Source organism: Halichondria panicea, chromosome 8, assembly GCF_963675165.1.
Source record: "Halichondria panicea chromosome 8, odHalPani1.1, whole genome shotgun sequence".
NCBI classification, from domain to species: Eukaryota; Metazoa; Porifera; class Demospongiae; order Suberitida; family Halichondriidae; genus Halichondria; species Halichondria panicea.
The window spans coordinates 2,295,457-2,317,150 of NC_087384.1; the positions used below are offsets into that span (position 1 = coordinate 2,295,457).

The following is a 21,694-nucleotide window of genomic DNA, read 5'->3' on the forward strand; positions in this document are numbered from 1 at the left end:
TTAAAAGTACACACGTACATTTCGTGGAATGGCCTCTAAAAGCATTTCGTTGCACAATGTTTGTGGAATGACTGCTACGCTTTTAATATTTGCATGTTATCAAACGATGTTAGTGGACTTAATTTCGTGTAGGATTGCTAACCCACGAAATCAGCGAAAATTTAAGCCCCCGAAAATTTCGCGCTATACGGTAATGTACGATTGTGGTACATTTGGTATACATGTACTACATGCATGGTGCTAACAAACATAATTATGCAGCTGTCATGCACTCATTGGGGAGAAAATAGCAATATTTGAGTCCGGAATTACAAAAGATCCCCCAATAACTGTGGCAATTTGAGAGAGAGCATAACGGCATTTACACAAGATATCGAGTTATTTGGTAGCTATAATTATGCCTCGAGGCATAGCCGCACGAGGGATACGGTAAAGCTGACTGTGTGTGTATTCCAGCTGTAACTGCATGTGCTCAACGGTTGCAATGCGGCAAAAACAACAGCTTCTATAGGCTTCTCACGTTCTCATGGATTTTGATTCGTCGATTAGCAAACTAAAGCTTCTTTCTCGAGTTACTAGAGGATGGCTATATAGTTATACCTATATAATTATGGAGGAGGACTGACATTACAATAAGCTAGGGATAAATTAGCCGCAATGAAAGCAAGCTAGCGAACATGTTAACAGCTATAGATTAAGCATGCACATGAGAACTATAATAATTATTAGTATGAATGCAGTATAACAGTTAGCAGTACTAGTAAGGAGTGTGTGATCACATAATATTGCATTGTCATGGTGTCAGTGATCGGATAAAGGGAACTGGTAGATACCGGATAGCACCATTATTAATTCCGTAAATAATTGCCAGCAGCAGAATACCCTACAGATCTTTTTCTTCCTTATCCTAATATTCACAAGTGGTCCAGACATTCATTGCTTAAATATGTGCCAATACAGCAGAGACTTGCATTGCCAGCACATATCATTGCTGTATATGAATGTAGTTTAAAGGACTAACCTCTACATTGTATCCCAGTTCTTATGTTATCGGCTGGTACTGTTGTAGCAACAGTTTATTGCTATACCATCAATTACCATTAATTATTAGGTCATAATGGAGTGCTAGCTCATAACTAGTGTTCAAGCTGGCGCTGTGCTAATGCCTCTCGCCATGTTTTTGCTTTCGCTTTCGCTTAAAAGTATTAGAGTGTTATATTAGTATTAAAGTTAGCTTATCTATATAAAGTCACTGAGAAGAAAAGACTTATTTACATGCATCTATTGTTGTATTATGTGGCTTACCAGGATCTCAAGAAAGAAGAAAATTGATTCTTCCAGGATCTGTAGTTCAGTGTATATAATATCTAAGAAGAAAAGACCTGTGTACATGCATATTGTTATCTATATTGTTATATGGTAGTGTTTTGTGGCTTATATACCAGGCCCTCAAGACAAAGATGATTCTGCCAGGAGGATCTTGGGATATTATTTTCTCACACATGGGGAATGAGCGCGCATGCGCATTACATCCACAGGAATAATTAAAGGGTGTGTCCAAAGAGATCAATTTCACAAATGGCTACTGCTAGCTAGCTGTTTTAAAAGATATTTTCTGAGTATTGTAGCTAACAAAAAGCTAGCGCTTTAGTGCAAGGCTAACTCATATGTTGAATAGAAAGTTTGTGCGGACAGATGATGCTATGAAAGATTCTGAAGAGACTGCAACAGCCTTCAATGTGAGTCAAACTAGCCATAACTCGAGAAAGAAGCTTTAGTTTGCTAATCCACGAATCAAAATCCAAGAGAACGTGGCTAGAAGCCTATAGAAGCTGTTAGTTTTCGTTACATTGCAACCGTTGAGCAGTTATAGCTGGAATACACACACACACACAGACAGACAGACAGACAGACAGACACACACACAGTCAGCTTTACCGTATCCCTTGTGCGGCTACGCCTCGAGGCATAATAATCAGAAACAACAAAATTTCAACACACACAATAATTACAAAAACACAACGTGCATGAAAATAATAACTACACTTTGGGGATAAAGCTGATCTGTGGGTTCTGTTCTGATATCTTTATAATTCGGAGTGCTGTATTACGTGCACCTTCTCACAGCGCCTGTAAATGGAGGCAATAAAGAATAAGTTAGCTATATACCATAATTATAGCGGGTATATTTCGAGGGTATAAATGTTCGCGGTTTTCGCCTGTACCACGAAAATGTATACCTACGAAAATTATTGAATAGTAGGCGTGTTCAGTATTATTGACCACACCTATCGACAATGAGGAATCAAGAGACAAGGATGCCGCGCCGGTATAGCCAGCTAGCTAGCTTGCTCTATGTCTACTGTATCCCTTGACCATGGCCTGCACAGCAAACGTTCTGCTAGAGGTGGAGGACATAGTGCCTCACCGATTCTTAATTCTATATATATCCGACTAGAAAAACATTTGCAATGTGAAAAATTGCTAGGATTGGCCAGGGGAACCACAAAAAAGCGTGGAAACAAGAAATCAGACGAGAGCATAACTCCAATCCGTTACAACGTCAATCACATGTACTTGTAGTTTTCCATTTTTTGTAGTTTTCCATTTTTTCCCGGCCAATATACAACGCAATTTTTACTGGTGGGGTGATGACCACTCCCTATATATATTTATTATACATACATTGTGCGGGCATAATTATAATCATGATGATTTGTGATACATGCAGTGTTGAGCACAGGTACACACAGTCCATCCATGCGTAGTAACATGCACGGACCGTACTGGTGAACTGCATGGAATGATGTGGTGGATGGAAGCTGGTAGATGGATCTGGAACAGTCTATACTATGTATTGTACATGTTCATGACGTTGTAACGGATTGGAGTTATGCTCTCGTCTGATTTCTTGTTTCCACGCTTTTTTGTGGTTCCCCTGGCCAATCCTAGCAATTTTTCACATTGCAAATGTTTTTCTAGTCGGATTCCCTTTCTTTTCAGTACAAAAGTATAAACTTACGTATCATGACATGCATAAGTGGAACGTCATGAGGCAGTACAGAAGTTCAAGAAGAGAAGACAGGACTAATCAGATATCTTCTTGAATATCTCTGGACTAATAATTATAGTAATGAGTAATATTAATTGCTTGATATGTTGAATTTGTGTTAAATGACAGCCATTTTAAGAGCATGATATCTAGCCAGTTCATATAGCATGACTGTCAGAGAAAGGGAGCTAGAGGTGAACAGTGTGAAGTAAAGCAACACCTCAGGCTCTGGAAAAGCACAGCACTGGGCGCACGGTTTCTTAGCCACGCCTATCTATTATTAATTGGCCACAACGCAATTGCTGAGTCATTAAAGATGGCGGAATTGTCTAGGTAAGAGAAATAGAGACTGAGAGGTCATCTGCCTCATGGAAGCAATCGCAAATCTGAAGAAGCGCTTTGTAATCCAGGTTGTAGTCGTTTGGAAACCCTGTGCAGAATGTCCTGGAGATGGCTGTACTTGGAGCAAATGCTGGGCAAGAAACTTGCTCACTCACTTACTTACTCACTTACTTAGTCAGTCAGACAATGAGCGGTGAAACGTCGAAATAGTGCAATTTTTAAAATGACAATATTCATACATTTAAAACGTTCATGGATTATGAAATGAGAGATACAAAGAGAGAAAAGGCTAAATAAACTATCTGTCTAGCCAGTTTCTTGATGTGGCCTTTCCCTGCAGAGATAGAACAGTTTGAACATGAGTCAAAATAATTGAAATATTGCTAAACACATGCAGGCAAACCCACTGCCAATCCTATGTAAAACCTACTGGTTTTACTAATACGCTAGGCCTGGATTCGAGGCTAACGGTGTGGAGGTACAGCTGCATGTTGATGTGCGCATGCGCCAAAAGGCTGGAACTCAGACCACGAAAATAAAATCCGCGAAAATTTATACCCTCGAAATATATACCCGCTATACGGTAAGTTACACAGATCAGTACACAATGACTGCATGGTGGGTGTAAGACATAATATTTTACAGTTTGTCCGTAAAGTACCGTATAGCGGGTAATTTTCGGGGGACAAAATATTCGTGGCAATATTGAGACACTTTACGTGGGTAATATTTTCGTGGTTGGAGCTTGCACTGCAGGTAAAGGTAGGCAAGGTCGCTTCATTCGTGGGTAAAATATTCGTGGTCAGACCTCCAACCACGAAAACCACGAATACTTTGCCCCACGAAAATTACACGCTATTAGTAAAACCAGTAGGTTTTACATAGGATTGGCAGTGGGTTTGCCTGTGTTTAGCAATATTTCAATTATTTTGACTCATGTTCAAACTGTTCTATCTCTGCAGGGAAAGGCCACATCAAGAAACTGGCTGAACAGATAGTTTATTTAGCCTTTTCTCTCTTTGTATCTCTCATTTCATAATCCATAAACATTTTAATGAATGAATATTTTCATTTTAAAAATTGCACTATTTCGACGTTTCACCGCTCTTTGTCTGACTGACTAAGTAAGTAAGTGAGTAAGTAAGTAAGTAAGTTTCTTGCCCAGCATTTACTCCAAGTACAGCCATCTCCAGGACATTCTGCACAGGGTTTCCAAACGACTACAACCTGGATTACAAAGCGCTTCTTCAGATTTGCGATTGCTTCCACAAGGCAGATGACCTCTCAGTCTCTATTTCTCTTACCTAGACAATTCCGCCATCTTTAATGACTCAGCAACTGCGTTGTGGCCAATAATAATAGATAGGCGTGGCTAATAAACCGTGTGCCTAAAATCAGTGCAGCAGTGCTTTTCCAGAGCCTGAGGTGTTCCTTTTCTTCACACTGTTCAGCTCTAGCTCCCTTTCTCTGACAGGCATGCTATATGCACTGGCTAGATATCATGCTCTTAAAATGGCTGTCATTTAATACTGATTCGCAAATTCAACATAATTATCAAGCAATAAATTATTACTCATTATACTATAATTATTAGTCCAGAGATATTCGAGAAGATATCTGATTAGTCCTGTCTTCTCTTCTTGTACTGCCTCTTGACGTTCCACTTATGCATGTCATGATACGTAAACTGTACTGAAAAAGAAAGGGAATCCGACTAGAAAAACATTTGCAATGTGAAAAATTGCTAGGATTGGCCAGGGGAACCACAAAAAAGCGTGGGAACAAGAAATCAGACGAGAGCATAACTCCAATCCGTTACAATGTCATGAACATGTACAATACATAGTATATTAAATAATAGACTGTGTTCCAGATCCACCTATCAGCTTCCATCCACCACATCATTCCATGCAGTCACCAGTACGGTCCGTGCATGTTACTACGCATGGATGGACTGTGTGTACCTGTGCTCAACACTGCATGTATTAGGAACATCAATTTATCACAAATCATCATGATTATGTGCCCCACATTCTAAAATGGATGTATAATAAATATATAATAGGGATTGGTCACACTCCACCAGTAAAAATTGCGTGGCATATTGGCTGGGAAAACATGGGAAAACTACCAGTATACATGTGATTGACGTTGTAACGGATTGGAGTTATGCTCTCGTCTGATTTCTTGTTCCCACGCTTTTTTGTGGTTCCCCTGGCCAATCCTAGCAATTTTTCACATTGCAAATGTTTTTCTAGTCGGATACGGTATATTGGTTAATGTTAGTGTACAGTGTCCTAGCCTCGATCCCAGCAGCTCACACCAGAGGGCCTGGTAACCACCGTTTGCGTGTGGGTAGATTCAATAGTAAATTTGTTAGTAAACCTCTTTGTAATTTATCAATTAACCTTTTGTACTATGGTCGCCCACGTGGTTGATTAAACTTTTAGTGTCAAGAGAGAGAGAATCGCCATCACAACTCGAGGAGCACTGATCTTATAATTACTGAGATGGCATCAAACAAGCGTCAGGAAGCAAGTAGACTTACCAGAGCCTGTCGGTACTGACAGAAAACTCCCATCACTCTACCACAATAATTATACAAAAGAAGACAAAACCTAACTTTTCAACACTGGAGAGAGCGTGAGCAAGAGCAGAAGAGAAGTAGAAGCCATCACAACAAAACTGGTCACTAGTCCTATAGGCCATAAGTGTTGCAAGTACCTGTGTTATTTTACTAAAACTGCTACTATTTGTGCAATGACATCATTGTAAATATACAGTATACTGACTAATTTACTAAGATATCTCGACCCCCAAGATTCTTGGGGGTAATTGACGCATGCGCAGACAGTGTATACCAGGCCGTCTTTCTCAATTGAGAGCGGCCTGGAATCGAGGCTAACAGTGTCCTAAAAAAACACACAATTTGTTAGTTCCTATATACATGCGCATGTATTCATTTGGTACATAAATGTATGATTGGCTAAGAAATGCTGATGAAATACCATAAAGAATGATTACATGGCAAGCAAAGTGGCAGGTATGTGGCAGTTTATAGAACAGCTCTATAATAGTGGACAATCGCTTAGTGACAGAAATACTTAATGCTAACTATACATACGTAAATTAAGAGACAAACACTCACCTGTAAGTACTGACAGACTTGGTCAGCAACCTCCCCTTTCTTCAGCTTTACTAACATATCCAGAAGGGCACCGAATGTCGCTTGCGAGCGCTTATTTGTTTTCCAGATTTTCAAGCATTTAATCATGGCTACGTGGGTATTAGTCTCTTTGAATACATCATTTTGCTCGCTCAGAGTTAATTCCATCATATCGACATAGAGCTCAGTATTGTCAAAACAGGCAGCCAAAACTGGTATGTCTTTTTGTTGGATTTCACGGTTGATTTGTGAAGTAGTAAGCGGACATTTGTCTACCAGCTGTTGAAGAGCTGTACTCACTGATTGAGCAGGTGATCCTAAAGAAAGGTCAGAAAATACATTCATGCCTATAATTTGTTATGAGCATTAACAACAAAACCACCAATGTCAAGACAACAAAAGAGTTGAGGGAACGAGTGAGTGAGGTGTAGGACTGCTCTACTAGCAGGAGGGACAAGTTCGTATACTTTAGTAGTATACGTATGTATACCCAGGAGTACATAAAGGGGAGGAGACAACTACTATACACACGTTGTTGTCTCTCTACGTCACAAACACTTGAAACTGTGTGGGTTGACATGACCATGTTTGGCTAAGGCAGGCAGGCTACAATCAGAAATTCTACGCATATGCTTGCGCAATACATGTATACATGCAATTATAACCACAGTGTCGTGAGTGTGGTTGTAGAGCCACTTGAGAGTGTGTGTGTAAAACACACATACCGTATATAGCGGGTTATTTTTGTATGGTGGAAATTTCGTTCGTATTGAAGAGCATCATACGAAACGAAATTATTCTACCGCAATAGATTCAACACTATCCTAAACTGTACGAATATTAAAAATATTTCATACGAAAATTTGCATACTCCTATGCATACTCCTATAACAATTCATTCATTTCACTTTAATAAAAATTAATGTGCTAAAACAGTAAAGTAACAGAAAAATCTACATGTGAAAATACATGTATGTCACCTGAAACATGATTGTACTTTTGAGGGGGCTTAATTTTGCTGTTTTCGTAGGTTAGCAATGCTACATAAAACTTGTTCTTTTATTACTTGTTCTTTGATTACTACAACGTGCAAAACATTAACGATGTGGCCTGGGAGTGCTTCCAGTAAGCAGTAAACCACAAAATTTATTCAACGAAATGCTGCTATACCATATGCACGCTATATCATTCGACACAGAAACCATATACTGAGTATTGCATACTCAAAGCGTGACACATTAATTATGATGGTGTGTTCTGACCTGGAAGAGTTTTTTGGTCCAGATTAATAGTGACGATGTTGTAGGGAAACTTTGCACCCACTAGCTTGACTTGGTGGAACAGCTTGGGAGCAGACATTTCATGATTGTTTGTCACCTCAGCCTTCAAGTGGCAGTGTGGAATTCTCCGTCCAGGTTTGAACTGATCAACATGCTTCTTGGTGACCTATAATTAAAGATGATGTACTTTACATGAACATTAAGATTCGCTCACCGTGGGATGAAACATTGGCGTTATTCTCCACCCTCCACTGACTTCGGCACCAGTCATAGGAATATCCAGTGTTATTCTGTCGTCCTCAAACTCAACGATATGATCCACTCCGAGAATGGCTTCTTTAGAGGAGTACTCTTTACTTACACACTATATACAGTGTACATAGACAACAATGAATATGTATAGTATACTGCACTTACTGTTCTATGAATCTCATCATTCCAGCTGACAGCGAAATGTATTTCCCTGCTATGCAGCTCTGAGCCAAGGTAGTAGAGGCTGGCAGTGTACTCTCGCTCCACATTCTCTCCAGTCACCGCCAGTCCACTGAACTGAGACAGTTCCAGTGAACCGTACGATGTCTGATCAGCGAACGAGCCACGTCTTTTGAGCTGCTTGAATGTGTAGGGCAGACTCTCCTGGGAGCAAAGTGCTCTTACAAATGAGAGCTTGGTGGAGCCGGTCATCTTGGCACAGTGATGTATTTCGACTGTCAGCAGCTGCTGGAATGGACACGGGGAATGAGGACGCAACCAGAAGACACCGCTGACCAACTTGAGATTGTCAGGAAACTGGTACCGTCCAGCTACACTGGCCATGATGTCTAGTCGACACTGGTCAACACCAGCTGGCAGAGAGTCCTGGGGTATGTGAAGTTTGAACCCATGGCCATCCCAGACGAAGGTTTGGGATGAGTTAGTGACAATCACATGAGTGTGGGCTACAGCTTCAACACCAGGGAGATCTGAGCGGAGGAAAGGAAAAATAGAGGATACAAAAAGCACGTATTAGTGATTCTGAAAGGGTAATATACACATTCGATACATTCAAGTACAAATAACTTGTATACTCACCGAAACTGTGTTTGGATTTTTGCGGTTGACTGATGCTTCCAGTTGGTAGATGAGGAGACAATATAACATCTTGATAACCTAAGTTGGGTTCATATCATAATTATATGACACGTGCAGTTCCTTACTCCCTAGAGGTAGCAGTCCTTCGCGCTCGGCCAGGATTTGATAACCCTTGTTTTTGAGATACTCCTTTTCTGTGTTGATATTATAGCAGTACCCTAACTGAACATACAGCGTTACCTTTTCTAACTAGTAAATGTTCTTGCAGTCAAGCACGCGTGGAGCACCACACATTAAAGTACATAATACAGTCATGTACATAACTTACTTTCTTTGCTTCTCCAAGAAAACAATTGTTTAGCTTTTTTTCGAGTGATGCCTATATATTTCTGTAGAGTATTAATCACGTTTGTTCGAGATATGCGCTCTGACTGTTGAATAGCGGGTGATTGTAGCTTGTTCAACAACCCTGCACAGAGTAAAAACAGTACTGTACATCATAGTATACTGATCATGTGTGCAGAAAATAGGATAATGTACATGTAACATAATAAAGAAACCATGCAGAAGAGTGATATACAATAAACACAGTGCATGTATTTATGATTGTTATTCATGCACGCATGTTGCATACACTACGGCACTGCCTGCTCTATATACCACTAACTGTATATATGTACCTTGAGGCTGCTGGCCGACTGGAGGGTCGGTGCTCTGACTGGGAGCAGCAGATGGTGCCCCAAGAGACTGAAGATATTCGATGGTTTCAGTATGACCCTCCTGTATTGCATAGTCAAGTGGAGTCCTGCCTCCAGCATCAGTTACACCTGCACATAAGGTCAGCGATACTATAACCAACATATAAATAATTACACTCCACTGTCTACGGCCTAAAAAAATGTGTATCTTGTTTTGTTTGTAAGGGCTATATGCAAACCAGTCATGTGACTAATACGGTATTACTAACTGGATCATCACACTCACTGGTGTCACAGTGGGCTCTCTCCACCATGTACTGTACCACATCTTTGTGTCCATTGTAGCAAGCAAGGTGGAGGGGAGTCTGGCCATTAGTCAATTTTACAACTGGAATAAGACAAAAATTGATTCCACAGAGTAAAAAACAGTTCATATGGACGCAAACAATGCTATGAGGCTGACTCTTACTTATTTCACAATCATTCTACTTAACTGAACTGTCTGATATACTAATTATGAGGCCAGTACAAGCACATGATTAATTATAGCGGTTATTGAATGCAACTAGGAAACAACACTTGGCCCTATGGTTGCATGCAATGTTGTCACAGCTATATAGTTGCTATAATTATGTCTATGGGGGGGGGGGGTTAAAGTAGTGTAAGCGGCACTATCAGAATGAAAGCATAGCAGGTACTGACGCCTGGGTGGAGGTATAACATAAAACTACATGCAGGCTATTAGCAATAGCAAGGGCGTGTGAAAAGAAGAGGGCGTGCAACAACAATCTATCGTATTATAAATGGAGGGAGTTTATGTCAGAATAGTGAAGAATTTATTGCACGTGCACGCACTTTATACTCTTGTTTTTACTCTGTTTACTAGTGGGCAGCTGGCTAAATCTTAATCACAGCAGCATATCCTGCTGACGCACACACAGTATACATTGTGAGTTGCATGCCCTCTTCTCTTCATATGCCCTTGACAATAACAAACATTATATCATGATGAACATTTTTGCATTGCTGCATGCAGACCGAGGCGTAATATAATTATGTACATACATGTACATAGAACTCACTGGTGTCACAGTGGGCTCTCTCCACTAAGCACTCCACCACTTCACAGTGACCATTCTCACTGGCTATGTGCAATGCTGTGGCCCCATCCTGTACAGAGACAAGTGAATAAGTATAGGTCAACTACGTACAACCAAGGTGCGCCTCAAGCATGAGTTGAGCACCCCTAAACAACAAAAATATACCTAAGGGTGTGGTCATCAACATCATCTAGCTTGGATGCTAACCTAGCAACGGCATAAATATGGAAAAAGTAACGTCAATGGCTTGAAAGACTTTTAGATGCTAGAATTGAAAAGTATCTACTTAATATAGTTTTCTCAAGCTTTCTTCCTGAGGATAGCATAGAAGTCCTCGTCTCATGTGCATGACATGTGTACTCGATAATACATACACTACTCGCCATGCTACAGTTTCTAAAACAATCGTCCAGTCATAGAGTTTCCTCCTCACCATGTCCCGGTGATCGGTAAAATGTTACAAACTAGCGTAAAACGAATTCCCCAGATTCTGGGGAACTCAGTTGCGCATTTTCACTATCACCTTGGCTATAGATACTAGGCCCAGTTGCCGACCTAGTGTTATTTTAGAAAGAACTCGACCAGGGACCGAGCTTGGATAATGAAAGCACCGTGAGTGTTGATGCCTCGGTGGAGGTGTCAAAGCTACATAACATATAATGCTACTAATAGCTTAAAAATGCTATCATTATAATGACCATGATGAACATTTTTAATTTTGATGCAGCAAAGGCAAAATCTAGAAACACAAGGAAACTCAAAGAGTGGGTAATGATCGACCATGATTCTTATTAAAAACGATCAATGCCAAAAGTCCAAGTCTAAAATAAATGGCTGCATCAGCAGAGCCTTGCAGCTCTCTTCTCACCCTTGCAGCTACCAATAGCTACAGCGTTCTAGTGCAGCTAGAGCTACTACTAAGTAGAGTAGCAACACTCCGTGGACAAGTTATTCTGCGCACTCTTCTGAAAAGGCTGCAATGGCATTCCAAGTAAGCAAAACTAAGCATAACTCGAGACTCAAGCAGATATTAAAATACAGTTACTAGAAGCCTATAGAACCTCATACCTGCACTTCATTGATCTTTCAGCAGCTGTAGCAGTCCACACACACACACACACACACACACACACACACACACACACACACACACACACACACACACACACACACACACACACACACACACACACACACACACACACACACACACACACACACACACACACACACACACACACACACACACACACACACACACACACACACACACACACACACACACACACACACAACAGATCTTTACCACACCGTACTATTGCAGGGTTCTGCCCAGGAATTTTGAGAGGTGGTTAAAAATGATGGGGGAAAATTCGCCCATGCAGGGGGTGTGTACGGGGAGGGGGACACAAATTTGAACATGCAGCATTTGTTGTAAGCCATGTAAGTATATACAGCTGAAATAATTATATATGTACATTGTTGTACTTGCATCAGTACAGTATGGTGCTATACTAAGATTTCTTCATCACAGGGTCATAATCAGTACTTGGAAGTATTAACTGCACCCAGTTGCTCACTCTCTAGCTTGTCTTTCCCTTAGCAGGTGGTCCAACTCCCTGTTTTAAGGCAGAGTTACAGTATAGCTAGCTAGCTAGCTGCAGTATAGTACTCCTCGAACTCAACAAAGCCATGCAGCTTCAATTAATTGTTCTGGTCATGCGCAGTAGAGTTCAATTAATAGTTAGCTCTATATATATATAAGGCACATCAAGACAGTAAAACTGGTAAGCGAAGGGTTACCAAGCGAAGACTGTACTAGCAGCTAAACTGGACTAGCCAGTACTTGTAGAATGTAAAGCAGTGGTCGGAAAGGCTAAGTGGTGGTCGGAAAATATCTAGTGGTGGTCGCAGCTTACCTAAACGATCACTGTAGGCAGAACCCTGCTATTGTCTTTTTCATAAACCATGCACATACAGATATGCAATCACATAGAAGCGCACTGTGAATGATAGGTAAGGATTATGAGTCTTAAAAGCAGAGCTAAAAGCTTATTAGGTATTATAATTGTATGATGTGCTATTAGCGACTGGAGAGTGTACAGCAATTAATCTCCCGTATCACATCCGGTCAAGTAATTGCACGTCGTCATTGACAGCGTGAAATTACCTGTCAAGTAATTGCACGCTGTTAATTGCACACTGTATTTGATAACGGGTTGTTTTCGAATACGCTGGCAAGGTTAATACGACTTGGCTACGCCTCATGCAATTAGTATCCTTGCCATTGCTTGTTACTCGTGCTATTAATCCCATATTGCACTCTTAGCCATACTATTAATTATGAGCAATTAAACCTCACCTCCTCTTGCATGTCCACCTGAGCCATAGCTGCAATTAACACTTCAACTACCCTCAAGTGACCATTCTGAGAAGCTGCGTACAGCGCAGTAGCTCCAGTCTGTACAGAGTCAAGTGAGGAGTGATGAGAAGGTGAACACACACACACACACACATCAGCTCACAGACCACGTTTTAGGTTGATAAGCCTCACGACACACAACCAGGACATGACAGAGGAAACTTTATGACTAGCTAATCTCTGAGATGTGTACAGTTAGATACACTCACCTCTTCTTGCATATTAACATTGGCTCCAGCATCGATTAGAAGTTCCACACACTTCAGGTGACCATCGTAACTGGCTGACCAGAGAGGGGACTGACCAGACTGTACATGAGCAGTATGTTTATAAGTGTTTGCCAGTGTAAACAAAAGATAATTATGATTGTGATAATTATCACTAATGTTATTCATTTACAACTGCCAGTTAGAAAAAGGCAATGAATATAGTTACTGATCTTTATTCATTGCCTTTCCTGCTAGTTGCGGTTACAACAGCTAGTATCTGTGACGTAGGTCTGGAGGAATGCTTTTTGTGTACAGCAGTCTATTAGAGTTGCATACTGAACTCCTTGTCAATGCTTATAAGGCAATTGCCTTACAGTTATTGGCCTACTAACCCTAACCTACGTACACGCATGCATTTGATGAATACCTGCATGCTTTATTAATTACTCCATAGATAGAGCTGTAAAATACAGATACAACATATATCGACCTGCTTACCGTACTACTAGAATATTTTGCTGGCCTTTGCGAATGAGCAGAAATGTTGACCCGTTGCGATCTAACTATTGCGTTCTGGCAAGGATCATGTGTATTTATTTAGGTATTGCAGATTTTATTGTTCCGAATCATCACAGAGGCCCGGGGACTTTTTGCTCATTCAACCCAACCCTACTATTAGCCCATGCACTGTGCTAATGATCTATCATTATGTGGCCAAAACGAAAGTGTATACCGTAGATCTATAAACTACACTAATTGTTGTGAGGATTGAGCTAGCTATACATTATACTATTCGCCATGCTAGAGTTTCTAAAACAATCGTCCAGTCATACAGTTTCCTCTTCGCCATGTCCTGGTGATCTGTAATGTGCACAAACTAGTTTACTTACAAACTAATGTATAGAACAAATTCCTCAGATGATGGGGAACTTGTGCATTTGCACTATCACTTTGACAATAGATACCAAGCCCAGTTGTCGACATAGCGTTAATTTAGAGAGACTGAGGCTAATTTATTCATTACCCAAGATTGTGTAGATTATGTAGTGTTGTTAATGAGGTTCATCATTGCATGTGACGTCATGCCTCAATGTGTTTGCTGAAACTATTATACAATATCTTTAGCAACAAAAGCGGCTGGCTTAAAAACAAGCTGTTTAGGCCCTCAATAGATAGAGTATGTAAAACACAGAGGCCAAAAACCAAACCGTAGACCTACATATCTATACAAAAAACAAACAACGCAAGTGTGGATTGGTCTGAATGTTTTGGTTCTAAAAGGTGCGCCACTATATCATATAATTTTTGGCTCTGAAATCAATTACTGTAACTGACCTTGCTCTGAGTGTTGACTGTAGCCTTGGCTGCTAAGAGGACCCTCACCACCTCATCATGTCCATTGCTACTGGCTGCGTGGAGAGCAGTCCAGTTGTCCTGTATTAGAGTGAATATATACATTATTGTATACAAGGAGCTTGCACGGTTTGAGCAAATACACTTCACGTACTAGTTAATGCACCGTTGCAAGTATACCGGAAGTAATAATTAGTGGGCGTTCAGAAATTCCAGGCTCTTAAATGAATAGGACTATTCTTAGTGTAGTAGGTAGTTTATGCAGACGTTTCCTCCCGGAGGGACATTTAGGCTAATAACATAGAACACAACGAATATTCTTGCTGATCCATAAGAGATAATATCAGCACAGATTTTATCTAGCACGTACGTAAATTTTTTGGCTGCCACGTGCAGAAATGCTAGAGTCAAAGTTCACTGAGGCTACTATTTGAGAGCGGCTACTAAATGTTTCATTTTGCTAGCAAGGGAGGCCTTTATACAAGAGCGGCCTCTGATCGAGCATATACGGTACATGTAATATTCTTACTGATCCATTTAAGAGACAATACCAGCACAGATTTTATCTAGGACGTACGTAATTGCCTTTTAAAAACCATATACAGTTGCGCAATTAACCTACATGTACATAGAAAAGTGAATGATGGGTAAAGATCACGATTCTTAAAAGCAAATAACATGCGCAGGTCCAGGACACAGAAACAAAATGGTACAGAATTAATGCTTATGATGAGAATACAATACAACAGGGGTTTGCACCCTACTATTGTCTTTTTCAAAAACCACATACAGATGCGCAATAAATGTCTCACATAGATCGCACTTTGAATGACAACCAGGAGATGACAGAGGAAACTCTATGACTAGCTAATCTCTGAGATGTGTACAGTTAGATACACTCACCTCTTCTTGCATATCAACATTGGCTCCAGCATTGATTAGAAGTTCCACACACTTCAGGTGACCATTGCAACTGGCTACCCAGAGAGGGGACTCACCCGACTGTACATGTAGTACATGATCAGTAGTATGTTACACCATAGATATATGTGTAGAACAATAAGAGGGATTAGAAACAAAAATGTTTACGTGAAACACTCCGCGTTATAGGGTGTGGCTAAAACTACAAAGGATTATATTTATAGTCAGCATGCTCATTACCCGTCTTGACTGCCATACAATGTGCTGTATACATAGAAATTGTGAAATTTATGTTAATTATCTAACTATTGCGTTCTGGCAAGGATCATGTGTATTTATTTAGGTATTGCAGATTTTATTGTTCCGAATCATCACAGAGGCCCGGGGACTTTTTGCTCATTCAACCCAACCCTACTATTAGCCCACCGTGCTAATGATCTATCATTATGTGGCCAAAACGAAAGTGTATACCGTAGATCTATAAACTACACTAATTGTTGTGAGGATTGAGCTAGCTATACATATACTATTCGCCATGCTAGAGTTTCTAAAACAATCGTCCAGTCACACAGTTTCCTCTTCGCCATGTCCTGGTGATCTGTAATGTGCACAAACTAGTTTACTTACAAACTAATGTATAGAACAAATTCCTCAGATTCTGGGGAACTTGTGCATTTGCACTATCACTTTGACAATAGATACCAAGCCCAGTTGTCGACATAGCGTTAATTTAGAGAGACTGAGGCTAATTTATTCATTACCCAAGATTGTGTAGATTATGTAGTGTTGTTAATGAGGTTCATCATTGCATGTGACGTCATGCAGTCAATGTGTTTGGCTAGCTAGCTGCTGAAACTATTATACAATATCTTTAGCAACAAAAGCGGCTGGCTTAAAAACAAGATTTTTTGCTGTTTAGGCCCTCAATAGATAGAGTATGTAAAACACAGAGGCCAAAAACCAAACCGTAGACCTACATATCTATACAAAAAACAAACAACGCAAGTGTGGATTGGTCTGAATGTTTTGGTTCTAAAAGGTGCGCCACTATATCATATAATTTTTGGCACTGAAATCAATTACTGTAACTGACCTTGCTCTGAGTGTTGACTGTAGCCTTGGCTGCTAAGAGGACTCTCACCACCTCATCATGTCCATTCTGACAGGCTATGTGGAGAGCAGTCCAGTTGTCCTGTATTAGAGTGAATATATACATTATTATATACAAGGAGCTTGCACGGTTTGAGCAAATACACTTTACGTACTAGTTAATGCACCGTTGCAAGTATACCGGAAGTAATAATTAGTGGGCGTTCGGAAATTCCAGGCTCTTAAATGAATAGGACTATTCTTAGTGTAGTAGGTAGTTTATGCAGATATTTCCTCCCAGAGGGACATTTAGGCTAATAACATAGAACACAACGAATATTCTTGCTGATCCATAAGATAATTATAATACCAGCACAGATTTTATCTAGGACGTACGTAATTGCCTTTCAAAAACCATATACAGTTGCGCAATTAACCTACATGTACATAGAAAAGTGAATGATGGGTAAAGATCACGATTCTTAAAAGCAAATAACATGCGCAGGTCCAGGACACAGAAACAATACTAACAGGGGTATGAGCAATTAAACACACCCTACTATTGTCTTTTTCAAAAACCACATACAGATGCGCAATAAATGTCTCACATAGATCGCACTTTGAATGACAACCAGGACATGACAGAGGAAACTCTATGACTAGCTAATCTCTGAGATGTGTACAGTTAGATACACTCACCTCTTCTTGCATATCAACATTGGCTCCAGCATCGATTAGAAGTTCCACACACTTCAGGTGACCATTGTAACTGGCTACCCAGAGAGGGGACTGACCCCACTGTACATGTAGTACATGATCAGTAGTATGTTACACCATAGATATATGTGTAGAACAATAAGAGGGATTAGAAACGAAAATGTTTACGTGAAACACTCCGCGTTATAGGGTGTGGCTAATCAATGAAATCAATTACTGTAACTGACCTTGCTCTGAGTGTTGACTGTAGCCTTGGCTGCTAAGAGGACTCTCACCACCTCATCATGTCCATTGCTACTGGCTACGTGGAGAGCAGTCCGGTTGTCCTGTATTAGATTGAATATATACATTATTATATACAAGGAGCATGCACAGCATGTTTGGGGTGAGCTTGCACGGTTTGAGCAAACACTTTACGTACTAGTTAATGCACAGTTGCAAGTATACCGAAAGTAATAATTAGTGGGCGTTCGAAAATTCTAGGCTCTTAAACAAATAGGACTATTCTTGTATTCTTAGTGTGTTATTAGTTCTTAGGTAGTTTATGCAGACATTTCTTCGTGGAGGGAGCCACTCATTTGCCCAAAAGTGAGAGTTTGCACAAAACCTATAGTCTTATACAGCTGACATTTCTATTTGTTATAGGCTAATAACATAGAACACAACGCTCCCTCTAGAGGAAATGTCTGCATAAGCCCTACTATAACAAGAATTAGGGAACGTTTAGGCAACAGTTTTAGGATAAGTAGCTATAAACTAAATTTTTACACACAAAACATATTAAAAAACGTGGGCGTGGCTGCGTAATAGCTGATTCAGAGGCCGCTCTTGTATAAAGGCCTCAACCAAGTAGTAACCTCCCTACAGCCGGCCCATTTTCAGTGCAATAGAAGCCGCTCTTAAATTGTAACCTCAGCAAACTTTGAGGCTGCATGGCAACCATGATTCTAAGGTAGCAGCTAGCTAGGTAGCAGCTTGATAGTACTTTTGAAAGACTTTCTCATGGCAGAGTTCGAGTTTGTGCTAAAAAGAACTTTTCATGACAATAAAAGTTGTTGAATTATAAAAGAAGAGAGGGCATGCAACTCACTATCTAGTACACGTAGTTAGCAGAATTCAAATATGGGCGGTTAAAATACCGTATAGCGCGAAATTTTCGAGGGGCTTAATTATCGCGGATTTTGTGGGTTAGCAATCCTACACGAAAATTAAGCCCATGTTCTTTAATTAGAATTATCTGTTATAACGTGCAAAGATTTAAAAGCGTGGCTTCCGATATAAGCAGTCATTCCGCAAACATTGTGCAACGAAATATGGCCAATCCACTAAAAATATAAGTGCCTCGAAAATTTCGCGCTACGTGAATACGGTATGTGAAATTACATGAAGTGCTAAAAATAGAAATTTGTATCTTTAGCACTTAATGCACATTCATCCGCCCACATTTGAATTCTGCTGTTGCATGCCCTGCTGTTTTATACTAGTACGCCCTTGGCTGGGGCTAATAAACGCCTCTCTTGTGAAACATTTAGTAGCCGCGGGCTTTGATCAAGCATAATTATATATGCATAGTAATTAAAGGTCCCAGTCCTTAGACTCGCAAGCCAGAAAAGAGACTGGAAACTCCGTCAAACCCTGTGTAGAGACTCGTGTAACATTTGCCACAATGTTTATGGCAACTCAAGTGGCTAGACCGTACCGCATCACCGCATGCGGTTACCACAAGATTGATAGTGACCTTGAATGCATGCAATGCATGCACCACCATAATTATTATAACCATATATAGGCATTAGCATGCAAGTTGTTTTTGTAGTGTACATGTAGTCTATAGCTAGCTAAGCATCACGTGCAGTACACTGACGTTAAGAAAGCCACAGCCACTTAGAATCTTATCTGATATGCTGTCCCACACAAGATTTTACACTGAGTTTGACCAGTCTACTGTTTGCCATGTAACAAACAGACGGCTCGCGAGTCTATCCTATAATAAACCTGTCATTCAGAGCATCATGTGATACCACTACACCACACATGCATTGAACCTCACCTCATCTGCCTGGTTTGGATCCGCCCCTCCTTCTAGTGCCAACTGAACCACACCCACATCACCCGTCTCGCAAGCTTCCATTAATAATGACTGGAAAGATATTAAGATATCGTTTAATACTGTACAAAAACTGGCCAACTGAATGGAATCAGGAATACATAGACATGTAATACAAGTCACTCACCATCTCTGGATTTAGATCTAACTTTCAGAGTGACTTATAATTATACTGCATCCTCAGTCGAGTCACGATCACTCACTGGTACGTACCTGGTCTCTAGCTAGCTAGCTCTACAGATCTCAGTCATGAAAATCATCCCATTTGGTCTGGGGGCGTATCATCTCAGGTGATGTTACCTCCATTTGGCATGCGCAAGAGCTTTTTATGGTGATCGAGCATGCTACATAGCCTCGATTCCAGGCCGTTAAATTAATCGGCCTTTGAATCGAGGCTAACACCTACGTATAATTATAATTATACTGCAGTTCAAAATTTAATACAGATGAAAATGGGCTAGCTTGCAATGGTACATACTAGAAAAAGTAAATTTTATTGAATAAAATGTAGTGACATAATTTACAAATTAGTAGTCTACGTTTAGGAGCATAAAATTAATGACAATATCTTCGATCGGGACAGAACCGCGCGCAAAAATATTAGACTCATGGTAGGGTCATTTTGCGGCTATTATTTTTAATTTGTCTTATGAATGTTGAATGGAAAGTTAATTTGGGAGTCAGATAGAGATGAGCGTTAATTAAGGCCACTGTTAGTTTCATACTTGCAATTACCTCCCTCCTCAGTTTTGCTCACCTGCTCATTTAATTGCTGATGTCAGCCATTATTTGAGGTCAAAGTCCTTTTTTTTACCATGTGCCATATGCAAGTTGCATTGTGCACCAAAAAGCCAGTGCGTAAAAAAAATTAAACTATTTTTATGTTTAGACTCCGTCCTTTTGTGTATTTTCGTTAGTTAAAAAAACAGGATATGACGTCATCAAATAATGGGATAATGAGTAATGAAGACCTCCCTCCCTCATCTGGGTTGAGCTAGTATTCTCATCTGAAACAAGTATACAACTAACAGTGGCCTAATGACTCAAATTAATACCCGTTTATAACATCGTATCTAAGTAACTTAGCTAGTGGGTTATTTTGAGGCACATTCACGGACTGCCCAAACTAGCTAGTCGCGGATTTTAGAGGTTCAACTGGCCACAGCAGAGATCGAGGTCTTTCAACCTATTTTCGAGATTCAAGGTCAATCCTCGAAAACATTATATAGATAGTGCATCGAGCATGCATGAATGATTCATTGCCTCAATTTAGGACAAACGTGCAACAGTTCATTAGATTCGAGGTATAAATTATATAAGATCTGTCATCATTTTAAGCCACGGCTATTATCTGCCACATCGCTATTTCGGCCTAGCTGGACTGTCTAAGGGTGACCGAGTCTACTGTTCTCATTCAATTTACATAGCAGTGCAGTAAGTAATATATAGTGCACAAGAATAATACCCCCCCCCCTGCATGTACATGCAATCATTCTGGTATATTTATAGCTATTAATAATTATGGGATATCGAAACATTTCAACAATTTACACAAAACACAACATACACAACCACACATAGTGATAAAGCTGATCTGAGGGTTCTGTTCTGACATCTCTACAGTCCATGGACCGGAGTGCTGTATTATGTGCACCTCCTCACAGCTCCTATGCATGGAGGCAATAAAGAGTGAGTTATTGGGTAGTACAAAAACTATCAATGACAGGTGGGTGCAGGGCATACATCTGTTAGGCTATAGACACACTGAGTGTGAGTGGTAGACTATGGGCATAGGACACAAAGTTTGCAATGTAACATTCAAATACCACACTAGCCTCGATCCCAGGCCGATCCGTCTCTAATTGAACGCTAGGTCGCCTCCTCGGCCTGGTATTGATTGTATCTGGGCGTGACCGGAAACTGGTAAGTATCAGCTATGTACTGTAAAATCTTCAGTTTATCACAGTTGGCTAAAAATACAGCGATATAATGATATAATAAACTTGCAAAGAATAGACCTATGACACGGAGTTCTTTGTGATTTACGGAGTAAGTATGCTTACATACACTATTAGTGTTCTATTCTCTCCACCTTGCTCAGGTATTCGCTCTTTTTTAGCGAATACCTGAGCAACCACAGCAACCACAGCACATGCCCAGATACACG

General features: G+C 40.3%; 1 protein-coding gene across 1 annotated transcript in view; it reads right to left on the bottom strand.

The window, feature by feature from the left end:
- Window positions 1-19,812, bottom strand: part of LOC135339652 (serine/threonine-protein phosphatase 6 regulatory ankyrin repeat subunit B-like) — a gene marked incomplete in the record, with an annotated part of 1,209,744 nt that extends 1,189,932 nt beyond the window's left edge. Inside the window, 6 exon segments of the mRNA XM_064535867.1 lie at window positions 15,597-15,695; window positions 16,708-16,806; window positions 17,403-17,501; window positions 17,648-17,746; window positions 19,471-19,560; window positions 19,655-19,812. Coding sequence (XP_064391937.1) covers window positions 15,597-15,695; window positions 16,708-16,806; window positions 17,403-17,501; window positions 17,648-17,746; window positions 19,471-19,560; window positions 19,655-19,657 — 489 coding nt within the window.
- Window positions 19,813-21,694: the final 1,882 nt, after the last annotated feature.